Below are 17,470 nucleotides of genomic sequence, written 5' to 3' on the forward strand. Positions count from 1 at the left end.
CCAGTAGGTTTCGATTGCGGGGCAAGTCCAAAAGATATGAGAGTGATCCACCCTCGATAGGCCGCATTCTCTCCAAACTGATTTCAGTTTAGGTGTTATGAAGAAACGTATAACATTCTTCCAACAGAATTTTCTCCATGACCTTGAGTTGGTGGAGCTTTGTTGAGTCTCTAATATGTTCAACCATGTTTCATTAGTTATTTCAATTTTAAGTTCCTCCTCCCATTTATTTTTATTATAGTAGAATGTTTCTTTGAGGTTTGAATACCAAAGTAGAGATTTTAGAGTTTTTTTGTTACTCCCCAAGTTGTATGCGTTAGTGAATACTTGGATTAATTTTGGAAGTGCTCGAGGGTCAGTCACTTTTATCTCCCTTGAGAAATAGTGTCGAACTTGTAGGTATCTGTAAAAATCTTGTTTATCCAAGCCATGTTTTTTACTTAGGTCCTGGAAGTTATCTAGGTCCCCATTCCTTATAATTGTACTGAATGATGTGATGCCTTTCTGCGTCCATTGTTTAAATCTGCTGTCCTGAGTTGCAGGGATGAAGCTGGGGTCGTATGCGGGCCAACTCAGCAGTTTGATCTCTCTGTCTAAATTATTTTGCTTAACTACCCTAAACCATCTCTTCAGAGAGAAATGAATCCACTGATTTTGTCTACTGTATATTTTTATTACCATGTCCTTATTTCCCTAAACTGACTGTATGGGTATCTCTGTCAGAGTAGTCTCCATGTCTTTCCATTTGGATTCGTATTCTGAATTGCGCCAACACACCAGAGGTCTCAATGGGCTGACACATAATCATCTTTTAGGTTTGGTAAGGCCATACCCCCACAGTTGTTTGGTAATTGTAATGTTGCATATCTAGTTCTTGGTCTCTTCCTGTTCCAGATAAACCTTGATATCCGTTTATACCTCAACTGTTTAGGCAGGATTTCTATGGGCAGTGATTGGAACAAATACAGTAACCTCAGCAGGATGTTCATTTTGATTGTTTCAATTCTACTACTAAGATCTAAGGGAAGTGAATTCCACCTGTCCAGGTCATCATATATTTTCTTGTTGATGTGATGGTAATTCATGCAATAAAGTTTGGGTGTATCTTTTGGTAGATATACTCCAAGATATTTCATGGATGAAGAGGTCCAGTGGAAGTTATATCTCCTCTTCAGCTCTTCCTGTGAGGTATAATTATATACTAAGGCTTGGATCTTGTGTACGTTAAGCACATACCATGAATATGTTCCAAATGTTTATAAAACATCCATCAATCCAGGTACACTTGAGCCTGGGTCTTTAAGGAATAACAGAACGTCATCAGCATACATGCATATTTTATGTTCACTGCCTCTTATTGTTATTCCCTCTAAAGTTGGGTCCTGTCTTATTGCCTGTGCTAATGGTTCGAGGTACAAGGAGAAGAGTGTGGGTGAAAGATTACAGCCTCGTCTTGCCCCTCGCTCTAATTTTATCGTTCGTGACAAATGTCAATTTTTTCTAGCGGTCGGACGCGAATATAGTGTTTTGATGCACTGTGTCACTTCTTTGTTGAAACCCAATCTTTCCATAACTTGGAATAGGTAATCCCATCCCACTGAATCAAATGCTTTTTCTGCATCTAGACTGATTCATATTGCACTTGTCTTATTCTGAGTAATGTGGTCCATGACATTTAGTGTTCTCCTTATATTGTCCTGTGTCTGCCTATTTTGTATGAAACCAGTTTGATCTCCATCAATCAATTCTGGGATTATGTTCTCCATTCTTTTGGCTACTATTGATGCATATAGTTTATAATCCGTGTTAAGAATTGCGATAGGTCTATATGAACTGCATTCCTTCTTATCTTTACCCTCTTTTGGGATTACAGATATGATGGCCTCTCTCCAAGACGGTGGGAGACCCCCCTCCCGCAGAGTCCAGTTAAAACAGGCCTTAAGTAGAGGTGTTAGTTGTTCTCTGAAGGTCTTGAACCATTCTGAAGGGAAGCCATCAGGGCCTTAAGTAGAGGTGTTAGTTGTTCTCTGAAGGTCTTGAACCATTCTGAAGGGAAGCCACCAGGGCCTTAAGTAGAGGTGTTAGTTGTTCTCTGAAGGTCTTGAACCATTCTGAAGGGAAGCCACCAGGGCCTTAAGTAGAGGTGTTAGTTGTTCTCTGAAGGTCTTGAACCATTCTGAAGGGAAGCCATCAGGGCCTTAAGTAGAGGTGTTAGTTGTTCTCTGAAGGTCTTGAACCATTCTGAAGGGAAGCCACCAGGGCCTGGAGACTTGTTTACTTTTAGTTGAGATATTGTTTATTAATTTCTTCGGTGGATATTTCAAAAGGTAGTCCATCATGTTGCTCTGCCCCAATTAAGGGGAGATCAAGTGAGTTAAAAAATTGCTCTATTGTCTGTGCATCTGCCTTCTCTGGTTGCTTGTACAGATTTGTGTTATATGATTCAAATGCATTCTGTATTTCATCTCATTTGCATGTGATTTTCTTTGTTTTGGGGTCTTTTATTTTGAAAATGGTATTCTGTGCTTGTTGTTTCCTGAGTCCCCATGCTAGTAATTTGGTTGCTTTTGAGCCTGCTTCATAATATCGTTGTTTCAGGAACCTGAGCTTTTTCTCTACTTCTTCTCTATAAATCTGGTCAATTTCCTGTTTTACCTTTTGAATCTCTCATAATATAAAAGGGTCTTTGTATTGACTGTGAGATCGTTCTAAGTTTCTTAGAACAGGGTTTCCTGTAATTTCAGCAGTTTCTGTGCTTTAATCATTTTCTTGAGAGATGATGTGGCTATGATCTTTCCTCTAATAACCGCCTCAGCTGCATCCCACAATGTAGCAGGAGATACTTCCCCGTTATAATTATTCTCCAGATAGATGTTCAATTCTGACTTTATTGATTCCTTGAATGCTGGATCATTTAGCATGCTCGTATTAAGTCTCCATAGAGTATTTCTTGGTTTGCTATCAAGGTGAAGGTAAGGTAAACTCTATTATGATCTGATAAGTCGCTCTGCCTGATCCAACAATCCTTAAGCCCGTGTCTATCTGCACTGTACATGAAAAAGTAGTCTAACCTGGAGTATTCAGTGTGGCGGGCTGAGTAAAAAGTATATTCCTTATCGGTCTCGTGGGTGTCACGCCATACATCGAGCAGTCCTAGATCCTGCAGTATCCTATTGATCTTTTTAGCAACTAGACTCATTTTCCTATTTTGATTTGTGCTGTCCAATTTTGAGTTTAAAATTGTGTTAAAATCCCCTCCACAGATAAGAGTGCCAGAGGTTTCTGTGGCAATTAAATCAAACACCTTCCTGTAGAAGACCATGTCACTCCCTGGGGGCACGTTTACATTAAATAAATGTAACTTCCTTGTTATCCAGTTTACATTTAACAAGTATAAATCTACCCTCCTTGTCTTTTATTTCTGACATAAACTCTAAATTAACTGAATTTGGTGTCAAGATTGCAACTCCCCTTCTACCCATTTTGTAAGAAGAAAAAAAGTATTCCTATATCCCATTTTCTTTAGTTTCTCGTGTTCAGGTGTGGAGAAGTGAGTTTCCTGCCAGAATAGTATGTCGCTTCTCTCCCGTTTCATCTTTGCTATTACCTTACTTCTCTTGATGTCACTCCCCAGTCCGTTTACATTGAGACTTATTATGAGCTTAAATTATGAGCTTAAATCGATACATCCCCATGATGCATCGATATAAATTAAAAAAACCTGTGCACCATATCTGCCTGCTTATCTTGAGCCTAAAAATGAACTAAAAATCAAGAACGATAATAAAGTAAACCAAAGTAGGAAAATATTTTGGTATTTGGACTCCCATGTCAGAGGACTGTCGCTTGCCTCTGGGGTTTGAGGGGATGAGCCTGTCCGCAGGATGGGCCCCTCGCTCAGATATGAAAATGCGTGACGTAGTCACAAACAAGACCTGGTGGAACCAAAAATAATAAGGGTGCCTATTTCGTCGCTTATACACATCGGTTAATTACAAGTGAAAACTATATCGGTCATGTGTGCATATCATGAATCCTCCCCTCGATATGCCCTTCTGTCGCCCCGTTGTCAATGTGTCATTAATCCTTAGTTCAAATATATGTTATTAACGTGATGCTACTTAGTGTGTTCATAAAGAACACACTTTTGGCTACTCACCCTTGTTCAGCATTGGGGGGAAAATAGGGGAGATATTATACCTATTGCCATGTCAACCGTAACAACCCAACATCTTAACAGCTCGCGGTAACTATTAATTCGGGTTAAATCCGATTCAGCGTCTTCCACCTTCCCCTGGAAATGCCTGAGTCTCTCTCGGATGTGAACGTCCTCTCTCCGAGGTGGTTTCCCTCTTTCGCCATGACTCTGCTTGTCGACAACGATCCATAGGAGAGCCTGCTCGAGTCTTTCCACCGGTGATGTTGCCTTTCTCCTGGTGGTATACTCCACTGGGATGCCCCTCGACTTCAGATCCTCAGCCGCCTCGTCTGCATGCTTGTATGTAACCGGGCCATTTTCCAGAAATACCCGCATTTTTGCCGGGAATGGTGTTTGGAAGCGTATACCCATCTCTTTAAGTGCTTTCTTAATGGGGTGTAATCTTTCCTTCTTTTCAGTATCTCTCCTGCTTAGTCATGATCAAAGAACACTCGATGGCCTTGGAAGCTAACAGGCTTTTTCCAGGTTGCATGTAAGACTTTCTCTTTGACTGAGAATTTTAGGAACCGTACTATTATGGGTCTTGGTGGGGTGCTGCTGAGAGGGTTTGGGGCAAGACCTCGGTGTGCTCTCTCAATTCCCAGTGTCGTCAGTGTCGTCTTCAAGTATGTCTTTGAATCGACCATCCACGAATTTGGGCATAGAGTCTTTTTCTGCACCCTCTACTACATTATAAAGTCTAATGTTGTTTCGACGTGAGAAACCTTCGAGTTCTGTCACTTTTGCCTGTAGTGCGTGTTGGTTTTTCAGTGATTGTTCAAGTATTTCCTTGACTGCAGAGTTCCATGTGTCTGTTTCCCCAATGCGCTGTTCTGCGTCCCCCATTGTTAGTATAATTTCATTATTCCAATATGTTTTCATTAATTGAATTCACTTAGTCTATTTTATGAGAATTTGTAAGATTTTTATTTGTATAAAATAGACAGAGACCAGTCTTATCAAAAATAGATAATAGTATTTATTCTCGGAGCGCACTGCCATGTAACCACGAACAACAGTTTATATACAAAATATGACGTCATAGGTATTCTTTCTCCCAAGTTCAAAAGTTCATTCGAGATAAACCTTCCGAAGTTTTCATCCATCACCATTCAGCAGACAGTTCCAGCTAATGGAAAACCTAAGAAGACACATACTGCCTTATCTGAACATTCCAGAGCTAAGTTGAGTCGGTTCAACCATAGGTTAATGACCCTTTCTGCTTACTTAAAAAAAAACACTTCCAATCCTCTCCAACCTGGCTGGAATGGTATTTATTTAATGTAATTACCCCCTGTTTCAGGCTCCACAATCCCTCACTTAAGAATTCATATTGTTAATCAGATATAATAAAACAGAGTATAAGTTTACTTAGTTACAGTTCTATTTAAAATGGGGATATTGTTTAGTCATTATTCATAAAATTCCTAACACCCATTCTTGTAGATATGCTGTGAAGTTCTTCTTTGTTTTCTCCAAGTTTCTGGTTAATGTCCTTCTTGAACTCATTTAGTTATTTTCTTACATCTTCTCGAAGTTCCTCTCGTAAGCCTGTGAGCGCCTCGCGCAATTCCTCCTTTATCACCTCACGAAATGAGGGTTATTTTGCTGCTGCTATCTTATTTGCGCTGGCATTAGCCATCTCGGGTTCATCAACGATTATATCTTCTGCTGTCTTGTTACGGGCTGTTGCTGTAGCTCCGCGACCTTTTCCTATTTTCCCCTTTTCATTTTGCGTAAGTTATTACAATGCTCAGAGTAAGTACTTGAATTTAGGGGGGGGGGGGGGGGGGGGGGGGGGGGGGGGGGGTGGTAATACCCAACAGTGTGAAAAACTAGGCAGCCATTCCTAAGTTGTGTCACCGGAACCCCCTTTTCCAACAGTCTTGAAGGAGTTCCCACATATGCTGAGCACTTGTTGGCTGCTTGTCCCTCACTCTGCGGTCCAACTCATCTCACACCATCTCAATTGGGTTGTGGTCGGGTGATTGTGGAGGCCAGGTCATCTGATGCAGCACTCCATCACTCTCCGTCTTGGTCAAATAGCTTTTACACAGCCTGGAGGTGTGTTTGGGTTATTGTCCTGTTGAAAAACAACTTATAGTCTCAGTAAGCGCAAACCAGATGGGATGGCATATCGCTGCAGAATGCTGTGGTAGCCATGCTGGTTAAGTGTGCCTTGAATTCTAAATAAATCACAGACAGTGTCACTTGCAAAGCACCCCCACACTATCACACCTCCTTCACCATGCTTTACGGTGAGAACCACACGTGTACTCTGCATCTCACAAAGACAGCGGTTGGAACCAAAAATCTCAAATTTGGATTCATCAGACCAAATGTCAAATTTCCACCGGTCTAATGTCCATTGCTCGTGTTTCTTAGCCCAAGCAAGTCTCTTCACCTTTTGGTGTCCTTTAGTAGTGGTTTCTTTGCAGCAATTCGACCATGAAGGCCTGATTCACAGTCTTCTCTGGCTGCATTTTCTGAGGCTGGTAACTCTAAGGAATCTATCCTCTGCAGCAGGTCTTCCATTCCTGTGGCAGTCCTCATCATAGCACTTGATGTATTTTGCGACTGCACTGAACTTGATATTTTCCGTATTGACTGACCTTCATGTCTTAAAGTAATGATAGACTATAATTTTTCTTTGCTTATTTGAGCTGTTCTTGCCATAATTTGGACTTGGTCTTTTACCAAATAGGGCTGTCTTCTGTATACCACCCCTACCTTGTCCCAACACAACTGATTGGCTCAAATGCTTTAAGAAGGAAAGAAATTTAACAAGGCACACCTGTTAATTGAAATGCATTCCAGGTGACTAACTCATGAAGCTGGTTGAGAGAATGCCAAGAGTGTGAAAAGCTGTCATCAAGGCAAAGGGTGGCTACTTTGAAGAATCTAAAATATATTTTTATTTGTTTAGTATGCACAGCTGTCATCAAGGCAAAGGGTGGCTACTTTGAAGAATCTAAAATCTAAAACAAATATTTTGATTTGTTTATCACTTTTTTGGTTACTACATGATTCCATATGTGTTATTTCATAGTTTTGATGTGTTCACTATTATTCTATAATGTAGAAAATAGCACAAATAGAGAAAAACCCTGGAATGAGGTGTGTAGGTGAGTCCAAACTTTGGTTCTGTACTTTACACCCTTTCTGCCTCACCCTATGAAGAACCATCAACATATCTATTATCAGGTCTGGGTGTGCCTTTAACTTCCCTTCTTTCAGTGCAACCAGGCTGGCAGCAGAGTCTGAACACAAAATTACTCTTTTAGGCCCCACTTCTTCCACCCATCCCAATGTCCACACTAGTGCTAGCATTTCAGCAGAGAAGACTGAAACTCCATCAGACAGCCACCTCCCCTAGTATATCTGAAACAAATCCTGCTCTCCCACTGCCTGGATCCTTTGATCCATCTGTGAAGATACCCAAGTAAGGATCCCAGGCCCACCGCAGATGGGCCACAACCTCACGGAGACCAAATGCATTCCAGGTGACTACCTCATGAAGCTGGTTGAGAGAATGCCTAGTGTGCAAGGCTGTCATCAAGGCAAAGGGTGGTTACTTTGTAGAATCTCAAATATATTTGGGTTTGTTTAACACTTTTTTGGTTACTACATGATTCCATATGTGTTATTTCATAGTTTTGACGTCTATTATTCTACAATGTAGAAATTAGTAAAAATAAAGAAACACCCTTGAATGAGTAGGTGTGTCCAAACTTTTGACTAGTACAGTACACACACACGCACACACACACAAATACAGAGAGAGACACACAGACACACATACAGTTTTCTGTCGACAGGTTGGCATTTCACTGACATTTTCATTGGATAATGACGTGGAATCGCATCTGCCCTTTAAATATTTGAATCCCAGCTGCGATAGATGATGGTTATTTTAGCTTTCAGTGAAGTGCAACACTCGCTACTAGGGAATTCCTGCCAGAGTCGATCAGAGGTAGTGGTGTGTCCGTGTGTGAGAGTGTTCAGGAGAATGGACGAGGCTGAAGTGGAGACAGGTCAGCAGTAGGCTTTATTCACTGCATGGGAAAGATCTTGCAGCATGGGACATAGCTTCCAAAACAAACAACATAACTCACGCACCCCACCGTATCCCATGTACAGAACAGAAACAATTTGACCTGACTGCTTCTACGTGTCCTATATGGCCTTCACAAATACCGCTGTTGTCTGTGTTATCGTGTGTCTGTGTGTGTGTGTGTGTGTGTGTGTGTGTGTGTGTGTGTGTGTGTGTGTGTGTGTGTGTGTGTCTGTGTCTGTGTCTGTGTCTGTGTCTGTGTGTGTGTGTGTGTGTGTGTGTGTGTGTGTGTGTGTGTGTGTGTGTGTGTGTGTGTGTCTATGTGTGTGTGTGTGTGTGTGTGTGTGTGTGTGTGTGTGTGTGTGTGTGTGTCTGTCTATCGCGTCTATCGCGTTAGAAAAATATATAATTTCAGTCTACCAGTGTGAGCACTTATAAGGACAGGAGAGTTCCACACAGTCAAGTCAAGGCACAAACTTGAAGCGGCACAGCAGAGTACAACAGTGAACAGAACAGTATGACAACACAGAGAAAAGCACTGTACAGGACTACTGATGGTAGAGAAACCACCTGACTTCATAGAGAGGGGGGGAGCGAGAAAAACCAAGAGAGAGACATTAAAAACATAATTTAAACCTTAAATATTTACCAACACGTAAAACAGACTGACCAAGGTCCATTCACAGGGCCAGTGTTTCAGACTAACCAAGGTCCATCCACAGGGCCAGTGTTTCAGACTAACCAAGGTCCATCCACAGGGCCAGTGTTTCAGACTAACCAAGGTCCATCCACAGGGCCAGTGTTTCAGACTAACCAAGGTCCATCCACAGGGCCAGTGTAACAGACTAACCAAGGTCCATCCACAGGGCCAGTGTTTCAGACTAGCCAAGGTCCATACACAGGGCCAGTGTTTCAGACTAACCAAGGTCCATCCACAGGGCCAGTGTAACAGACTAACCAAGGTCCATCCACAGGGCCAGTGTAACAGACTAACCAAGGTCCATCCACAGGGCCAGTGTTTCAGACTAACCAAGGTCCATCCACAGGGCCAGTGTAACAGACTAACCAAGGTCCATCCACAGGGCCAGTGTTTCAGACTAACCAAGGTCCATCCATAGGGCCAGTGTGTCAGACTAACCAAGGTCCATCCACAGGGCCATTGTTTCAGACTAACCAAGGTCCATCCACAGGGCCAGTGTAACAGACTAACCAAGGTCCATCCACAGGGCCAGTGTAATAGACTAACCAAGATCCATCCACAGGGCCAGTGTAATAGGAACACAGTGTTTTAGTACAAAGTTTTTAAGCTACTCGTTGCATCATATCGTACTGTGTGTGTTATCATTGTTATCCAGTGTGTTAAATGGCTAATGAACTGCTTCCGATGTTATTAAACTGTACCCCGACATTTCAAATGCTCTGAGAGTGGTTTATTTCACAGGTGATGCATATTATTTGTTTCTCCATGTTTCTTTCAGAAAACAATGCATATATTTAGTGTAAAAATCCTCTGAAAATATTAGACTGCCATCCACACACCTTCAAGGTTATCTTCCTAGCATCTGGGAGCGTCTTACTTTTGTCATTATAAAAGCCTCCATTGTCTAAATAGCACACATGCCCTCCTATTCACCAGGAAAGCTTGTCAAAGATTTTATGAAGAAATCACTGTGAAAAACACATCTACTCAAGTATGTGGGTGTGGTGAAAATGTCTTGTTCCTGTACATAACATTAGACGCTTTAACCATTGTTTGTCCACTTCAGAAGATGTGTTTTCTCCCTACTCGTCTGGTCGCCTCATTTTCTATGTAAAAATCAATCAAATGATCACAGTGCTCTTTTCTTTAGCCCCCTCTCTCTTCTCCCCTGAGCGAGCTGCATGTGTTATGTTCTGGTAAATAAGTGCTTTCAAATCCAGCATGTAGTTAATAGTCAGAGCACATGTAGCACTGCATAGTGAAGGCTGTTTTACAGACCGAAAATTATAAATTTTACCAAAAATGACCATCACTTGTTTTGAATACAGTGCAATCTGTAGTTTCATTTCTGACCAAAAATTCAAGAAAAGGAAAACAAGTTTTGAGTGTATGCTTGGTTGTGCCGTCACACGGGACTGAAAGTAGACTGCACCTTTACTGGGTTGACTTCCTACTGTATGCTTGGTTGTGTTCCTGAGTATGAAGCATACAGTTAAATCTGGGATTTAGTTCATAGATTGAACCCAGACAGTTCACTTTCTAAGTGTACTTTACTGTTATCATTATTATTATTATAACATTGCCTCGTTATATTTCTCGTCAATAGTGCATTTGATATATTAACGTATTTCCTCTGTAATTCATTCATTCTAATAATTACAATCATTTCTCTCTAAAAATACATTTATATTTGAATAAGTGTACTGCTCTCTTGGTCTGGGTGTTCAGATCTTTGGTGTGCTCCACTGTTCTCTAAATGCAGGCTAACTTCTGCCAGGGCCTCAGAACGGCTATGACTGGTCTCAGTGAAGTACAACTGCTATTCTTGCATTCGTCAAACTTTTCACCTAAATCCAATTAAATGAGTTCACAGAGCCCTAAAACCTGACTGTTAAAAATCGAAGCGTCTTTCACAGAGTGGTTGGTCATTAATTCTACATCCAACAACAAGAGAGTTCGCAGGCATTATTATCTAACAAGATTGGACCGAAGAACAGGTGAGTATATTGACCTTTCAGTGACTCAGTCCACACAACAACAGTTGTAGTTCTACAGAGAATCTATTGTTATTGTTCAAGACACTTTGCAAGTTTTTTTTTTTTTTTCATCTTGTCAGATTTTCTGCGTCAAAAGGAATCCATCTTGTATCCCGACCTCGGTTCTGCTCTGAAAGAAAACCTCACAGTCAAATGCTGCATCTCTGATTCCCCGCAGAGAGAATGTAGTCAGAACATGGTCCCTGCCATATCAGCAGTGGATAGAGGTGGCAGCAGTGTCTGTCCAGCAGTGTCACTGTCATTTGGCAGGCAAGGGAGGGGGGGGGGGGGGGGGGGGTAGACACAAAGGACTCATGTCCCAGGCCGGTGCACTCACAAAAACACATCATTATGTTAGTATATTAAGGAGGTATATAAAAAGGTCCATCCATGAGTTAACATCCTCATTTTAGCCTGGAGTAATTCCTGTTGCTGTGTGTGTGTGTGTGTGTGTGTGTGTGTGTGTGTGTGTGTGTGTGTGTGTGTGTGTGTGTGTGTGTGTGTGTGTGTGTGTGTGAGTGAGTATGTGTGCTAACTGGTCACACCATGTTGCCCTGTGTGCCAGTGGTTCCAGGCAGTAAAGGCACAGCCACTTCACTCTGCTCCACACTCTCTGTCTCCACCTCTGTCTCTACCACTGTCTCTCCCGGAGCACTCCTGTTGGCTACTGCCTCCATCTTCTTAGCCAGGTAGTCATCTAACTGGCTGCTCTTCTCCAGCCCTCCTTCCTCTAGCTCCTCCTCCAGCTGTACATAGGGGCTGTGTTTCAGGTGGTTGGGCAGGCAGGGCACCAGATGCACTTGTCCGTTGTCACCCAGCATGTTCACGCACGTGTAGAAGCCCTGGGTGGATGATGGGGGTGGGGCCTGCTGGTCCGGAGGCGGGACAGGGGTGGGATCCACCATCATGCTGTAGTCAGTGCCCGGGAAGACCAGAAGCTCTGACTGGTCGGGGTTTGCTGTTGGCCATTCCCACGGGGTCGGGAAGGCTTCCACTGGAGCCTGACAGTAAGGGGCGGGGACTGGGGTGTAAGAGGCGGGGACTGGGGTATAAGGGGCGTGGCTGGAGGTGGTCTGGACCAGTAGTTGGCTGTGGATGGCCATATCATAATCCTCCTTCCGGACTGCTAGGATCCCCAGGGGAGCCTGGAGAGACTGGTTGTTGTCCATGCTGACAGAGTCCCAGACCTCCTCCTCGCTGTAGCTTGGGGGCTTATAGCCATGGAAGGAGATGAAATGACGGTTGATCTCATCAAAGCCCCCTTTCTGAGAGAGAAGGAAGGAGGAGAAAGATGAAAAGGAGGGAGGAAAAAAGGAGAAAGGAAGGTGAGGGGATAGAGAAGATAGGAAGGGGAGGGGTTAGAGAAGATAGGAAGGGGAGGGGACAGAGAAGATAGGAAGGGGAGGAGACAGAGAAGATAGGAAGGGGAGGGGAAAGAGAAGATAGGAAGGGGAGGGGATAGAGAAGATAGGAAGGGAAGGGGATAGAGAAGATAGGAAGGGGAGGGGAAAGAGAAGATAGGAAGGGGAGGGGATAGAGAAGATAGGAAGGGAAGGGGATAGAGAAGATAGGAAGGGGAGGGGACAGAGAAGATAGGAAGGGGAGGGGACAGAGAAGATAGGAAGGGGAGGGGACAGAGAAGATAGGAAGGGGAGGGGATAGAGAAGATAGGAAGGGGAGGGGATAGAGAAGATAGGAAGGGGAGGGGATAGAGAAGATAGGAAGGGGAGGAGACAGAGAAGATAGGAAGGGGAGGGGACAGAGAAGATAGGAAGGGGAGGGGGTAGAGAAGATAGGAAGGGGAGGGGACAGTGAAGACAGGAAGGGGAGGGGTTAGAGAAGATAGGGGATAGGAAGGGGAGGGGTTAGAGAAGATAAGAAGGGGATTGATGGATAAAAAAACAAAAACAACTCAGTGAAGCTTGAGTGAACAGTGAGTTGTTATAAGTCACCAGGCTGGTGTGTGTGTGTCTGTCTGTCTGTCTGTCTGTCTGTCTGTCTGTCTGTCTGTCTGTCTGTGTGTGTGTGCGTGTGTGTGTGTCTGCGCGTGTGTGTGTGTGTGTCTGCGCGTGCGTGTGTGTGTGTGTGTCTGCGCGTGCGTGTGTGTGTGTGTGTGTGTGTGTGTGTGTGTGTGTGTGCGTGTGTGTGTGTGTGTGTGTGCATGAGTATGTGTGTGTGTGTATTTACCTTCAGAAGCAGGGGATTGATGCCTCTGATGCGTGGTTTGGGAATTGGAGGCAGAAGGAATGTTTTTATCCTACACCAAAGACAGGGATCAGAGAGAACCATCAATACACTTTCTACATTTATATTTAATGATATTACAGCCTATACAGCATGTGTCTGTAATATAGAAGGGTTTATATATCAATACAAGATCACTCCTGCACACATTTATCTCCTTTACATCCTTTATGTGATGAATAAAACACTGTATCTTAAGTCTTTGAAAAAAATCAAACATGCATTTGATGTTTACATAATTGTTTACATCGTTGTTTACGTGTGTGTGTTTCCCTACCTCTTGCCCTGTAGGATAATTCCAAAGCCGATGACTAGCAACAACATGACCCCAACACCGGTCACCAAAAGCAGAGCCAGCAGCTTATCTGTAAGGGACAAAGACAGCACACATCTAGATCATTCCGTATGCCATATTACTCCATTCCATATGCCATATTACTCCATTCCATATGGGTCATATAACAGTGCTTCAGATTAGGAGTTGACTGTGGGTAGGTGCAGACAGTAACTGAATCATCAGACAGTTAAGAGTCCCTACCGGGGGTAGATTTGACTGGGACACAGAGTAGGACAGGGGTGCTCCACTTGCTCCAGAGGCCGTTGTTGCGGGAACGGCATCTCACCCTGACAATGTACTCTCCTACCGGCAGATCCAGCAGCTCCAGACAAGGCTCTCTCAGCAAGCCCTTCACCTGCAGACACACAGGGGGCGATAGTGAGCTGTCAGTAGCAGTTACAGTACACATACATCATTTAGCAGATGCTCTTATCCAGAGCAATTTACAGTAGTGAGTACATACAATTTCATACATTTTTCATACGGGTCCCCCATGGGAATCAAACCCACAACCCTAGCGTTGCAAGCACCATGCTATACCAAATGAGCTACACGGGATAGAGGTGACAGAAGGTGATGAGTAGTGTGATACTGGTTAAAGTGACAGTTTAAAAATCCGATACTGTTGAAATAATATGGTACTGTTTAAAAAAAGATGTTTCACCGTTCAGCCAGACTAAACCATGAAGCCATAGAGAGCTGCTGCGTTTCTGTTTGTTTCTGTTCTTTCTCTTCTCTCATCTGACAAAGAGCCAGGATCATCGGTCGTAACGTGGGTAACAGACAAACTCCCGGTTTAACTGTGAAATAAGCACATCTTCCTCTTAAAGAATCAATCAAGGACATGACATGCTTCCCACGTCACAAGCTTAACACCCTCAAATGGAGTTGATAAACACTGCACCTACACCCCTCTCTCTCTCTCTCTTTCTCTCTCTCTCTCTCTCCCTCTCTCTCTCTCTACCTTCCAGTTGTTGGGCTCGGTGATGCGTCGGTACTGCAGCTCGAAGACCAGGGTGATCCAACCGTACTGGATGTGGGAGGGATTGGGGTAAACCCAGGACACCATGGCGGTGCGGCCAGCTTCCTCCTCCGTCTCGTTCAACAGGGTGTAGGTCAAGTTAACCGGAGCCTCTGTCTCCACTGCAGACAGACAGACAAGAAAACTGCATGGTGTGGGCTTGTTATGGTTGTATGCTTCACAGGGAGAGAAGAAGAGCTAGAACGTAAATAGAGAAACAATGAGATGGGAGGATGGTGAAAGGAAAAGACCTAGGCTGGCAGTCAGGGGGAGGGGAGAATACACAATGAACAGCAAACAGGATGTGGAGGGACAACAGAGACAATAAGCAACATGCTGAGGTAATGGAGAAGTAAGGGGGACAGAATGTGTCTGATGGGATCAGATGTGCCCTGCTGGGAGGGGACTAACTCCCATTGGACTGGGTTGAAATGAGGAAGAGCTGACGTCACATAAACAGGGAGAGGAGGTGTGGCCGACGCCAGACACACAGGAAGAGACATCGCAAATATCAGACACAACAGTGGGTTAACACAACAGTTGTAGGTTGAGCCGAAATAGCACCCTATTCCATATACTATAGTGTACTGAAATAGCACCCTATTCCATATACTATAGTGTACTGAAATAGCACCCTATTCCATATACTATAGTGTACTGAAATAGCACCCTATTCCATATACTATAGTGTCCTGAAATAGCACCCTATTCCATATAATATAGTGTACTGAAATAGCACCCTATTCCATATACTATAGTGTACTGAAATAGCACCCTATTCCATATACTATAGTGTACTGAAATAGCACCCTATTCCCCTCTGCGCCTGAGACCCCCATGCACCTCCATGGCCCAGTGTATCCTGTGCCTGCTCCACACACCAGGCTTCCAGTGCATCTCCCCAGTCCGGTGAGACCTGTTCCGGTTCCACGCACCAGGCCTCCAGTATGTCTCCCCAGCCTGGTAAGGCCTGTGGCAGCTCCACGCACCAGGCTTCCAGTACGTCTCCTCAGTCCGGTGAGACCTGTTCCGGCTCCACAAAGGAAGCCCTCAGTGATGATCCATGGCCCGAAGCCTCCAGTGATGATCCATGGCACGAAGCCTCCAGGGATAATCCGCAGTCCGGAGCCTCCAGCGACGGTCCCCAGGCCGGAGACTACAGAGGTTTCCCAGTCCGGGGTCGGCGACGAGGGTCCCCGCACCAGAGGCGCCACCAAAGTGGGGGGAACCAGAGATGGAGCGGGGTCTATGCCCTGACCACAGAGAGACATTTTATTTCTCTATTTGGTGAGGTCAGGGTGTGATGTGGGGTGGGCATTCTATGTTTTGTATTTCTTTGTGTTTGGCTGAGTGTGGTTCTGTCACGTTCTGACCTTTATTTCCTTTGTTTTGTCTTTATTTAGTATGGTCAGGGCGTGAGTTGGGGTGGGCAGTCTATGTGTGTTTTTCTATGTTTTTTCATTTCTATGTTTGGCCTGATATGGTTCTCAATCAGAGGCAGCTGTTTATCATTGTCCCTGATTGAGAACCATATTTAGGTAGCCTGGGTTTCAATGTTGGTTTGTGGGTGTTTGTTGCCACACGGTACTGTTTCGGTTTGGTTATTTCACGTATTAGTTTATTGTTTTTGTATTTCATAGTGTTCAGTGCTTTTCTTATTAAAATCGTCATGAACACTTACCACGGCGCATCTTGGTCCGATCCTTACTCCTCTTCAGACGAAGAGGAGGAAATCTGCCGTTACAGAAACACCCACTAACAGAGGACCAAGCGGCGTGGTAACGGGCAGCAGCAGCAGCAGCAGCAGGAGAGGCAACGATATCTGGACTATGTTACTAGTTGGGAGGAGATAGACAGGTGGTCGGTCGACCCAAGGAGAGTGCCGGAGCCCGCCTGGGATTCTCTGGAGCAGTGTGAGGAGGGATACCGGCGAATGGAGTCAGCACGGCGGCGCGGAAGGAAGCCCGAGACGCAGCCCCAAAAATGTCTTGGGGGGGCACACGGGGAATTTCTATGTTTGGCCTGATATGGTTCTCAATCAGACGAAGAGGAGGAAATCTGCCATTACAGGTTCCCAATCAGAGGCAGCTGTCGATCGTTGTCTCTGATTGGGAATCATACGTAGGTAGCCTTTTTCCCACCTATGTTGTGTGATCTTGTTTTTGTACAGCTATTGTAGCCTACGGAACAGTACGTTCGTTTTGGTTTCACGTTGTTGTTTTGTTGCTGGTTCTCATAACTTCTTCGATATAGGGGTTGCTCTTTTAATTTTTGGATGAAAAACGTTCCCGTTTTAAACAAGAGATTTTGTCCCGAAAATATGCTCGACTATGCATATAATTGACAGCTTTGGAAAGAAAACACTGATGTTTCCAAAACTGCAAAGATATTGTCTGTGAGTGCCACAGAACTGATGTTACAGAAAAAACCCAGATAAATATACAATCAGGAAGTGCTGCATTTTTTGAAACCGCCTCATGGCAATGACTCCTTATATGGCTGTGGAGGAGCTAGGAGTCAGCTTACCTTTTCCACGTTTTCCCCAAGGTGTCTGCAACATTGGGACATTTGTAGGCATATCATTGGAAGATTGACCCTAAGAGACTACATTTACCAGGTGGTCGCTTGGTGTCCTCCGTTGCAATTATTGCGTAATCTCCAGCTGCAAGTACTTTTCCGTTTGCTACTGAGGAGAAACCCAACTGCCACGAAGGATTTATCATCGAATAGATATGTGAAAAACACCTTGAGGATGATTCTAAACAACGTTTGCCATGTTTCTGTCGATATTATGGAGTTAATTTGGAAAAAAGTTTGGCGTTGTAGTGAATGAATTTTCGTTTTTTTTTTCTTAGCCAAAAGTGATGAACATAACGGCGG

At 44.0% G+C, this 17,470-nt stretch overlaps 1 protein-coding gene across 3 annotated transcripts in view; it reads right to left on the minus strand.

Annotated features, from left to right (window-relative positions):
• Nucleotides 1-9,667: 9,667 nt before the first annotated feature.
• LOC110513917 overlaps nucleotides 9,668-17,470 on the minus strand; it is a 97,660-nt gene continuing 89,857 nt past the window's right edge. For 2 of the 3 annotated variants that reach the window (XM_036951305.1, XM_036951303.1), the window contains exons 17-21: nucleotides 14,534-14,712; nucleotides 13,771-13,924; nucleotides 13,510-13,597; nucleotides 13,176-13,245; nucleotides 9,668-12,253 (exon numbers count right to left, since the gene is read on the minus strand). In XM_036951305.1, coding sequence (XP_036807200.1) covers nucleotides 11,528-12,253; nucleotides 13,176-13,245; nucleotides 13,510-13,597; nucleotides 13,771-13,924; nucleotides 14,534-14,712 — 1,217 coding nt within the window. In that variant the 3' untranslated portion in view covers nucleotides 9,668-11,527. The remainder of the gene's footprint in view (nucleotides 12,254-13,175; nucleotides 13,246-13,509; nucleotides 13,598-13,770; nucleotides 13,925-14,533; nucleotides 14,713-17,470) is intronic. The other variant, XM_036951304.1, reaches the window with a different exon arrangement.

The sequence above is a fragment of the Oncorhynchus mykiss genome, chromosome 18 (genome assembly GCF_013265735.2).
Source record: "Oncorhynchus mykiss isolate Arlee chromosome 18, USDA_OmykA_1.1, whole genome shotgun sequence".
Taxonomy (NCBI): Eukaryota; Metazoa; Chordata; class Actinopteri; order Salmoniformes; family Salmonidae; genus Oncorhynchus; species Oncorhynchus mykiss.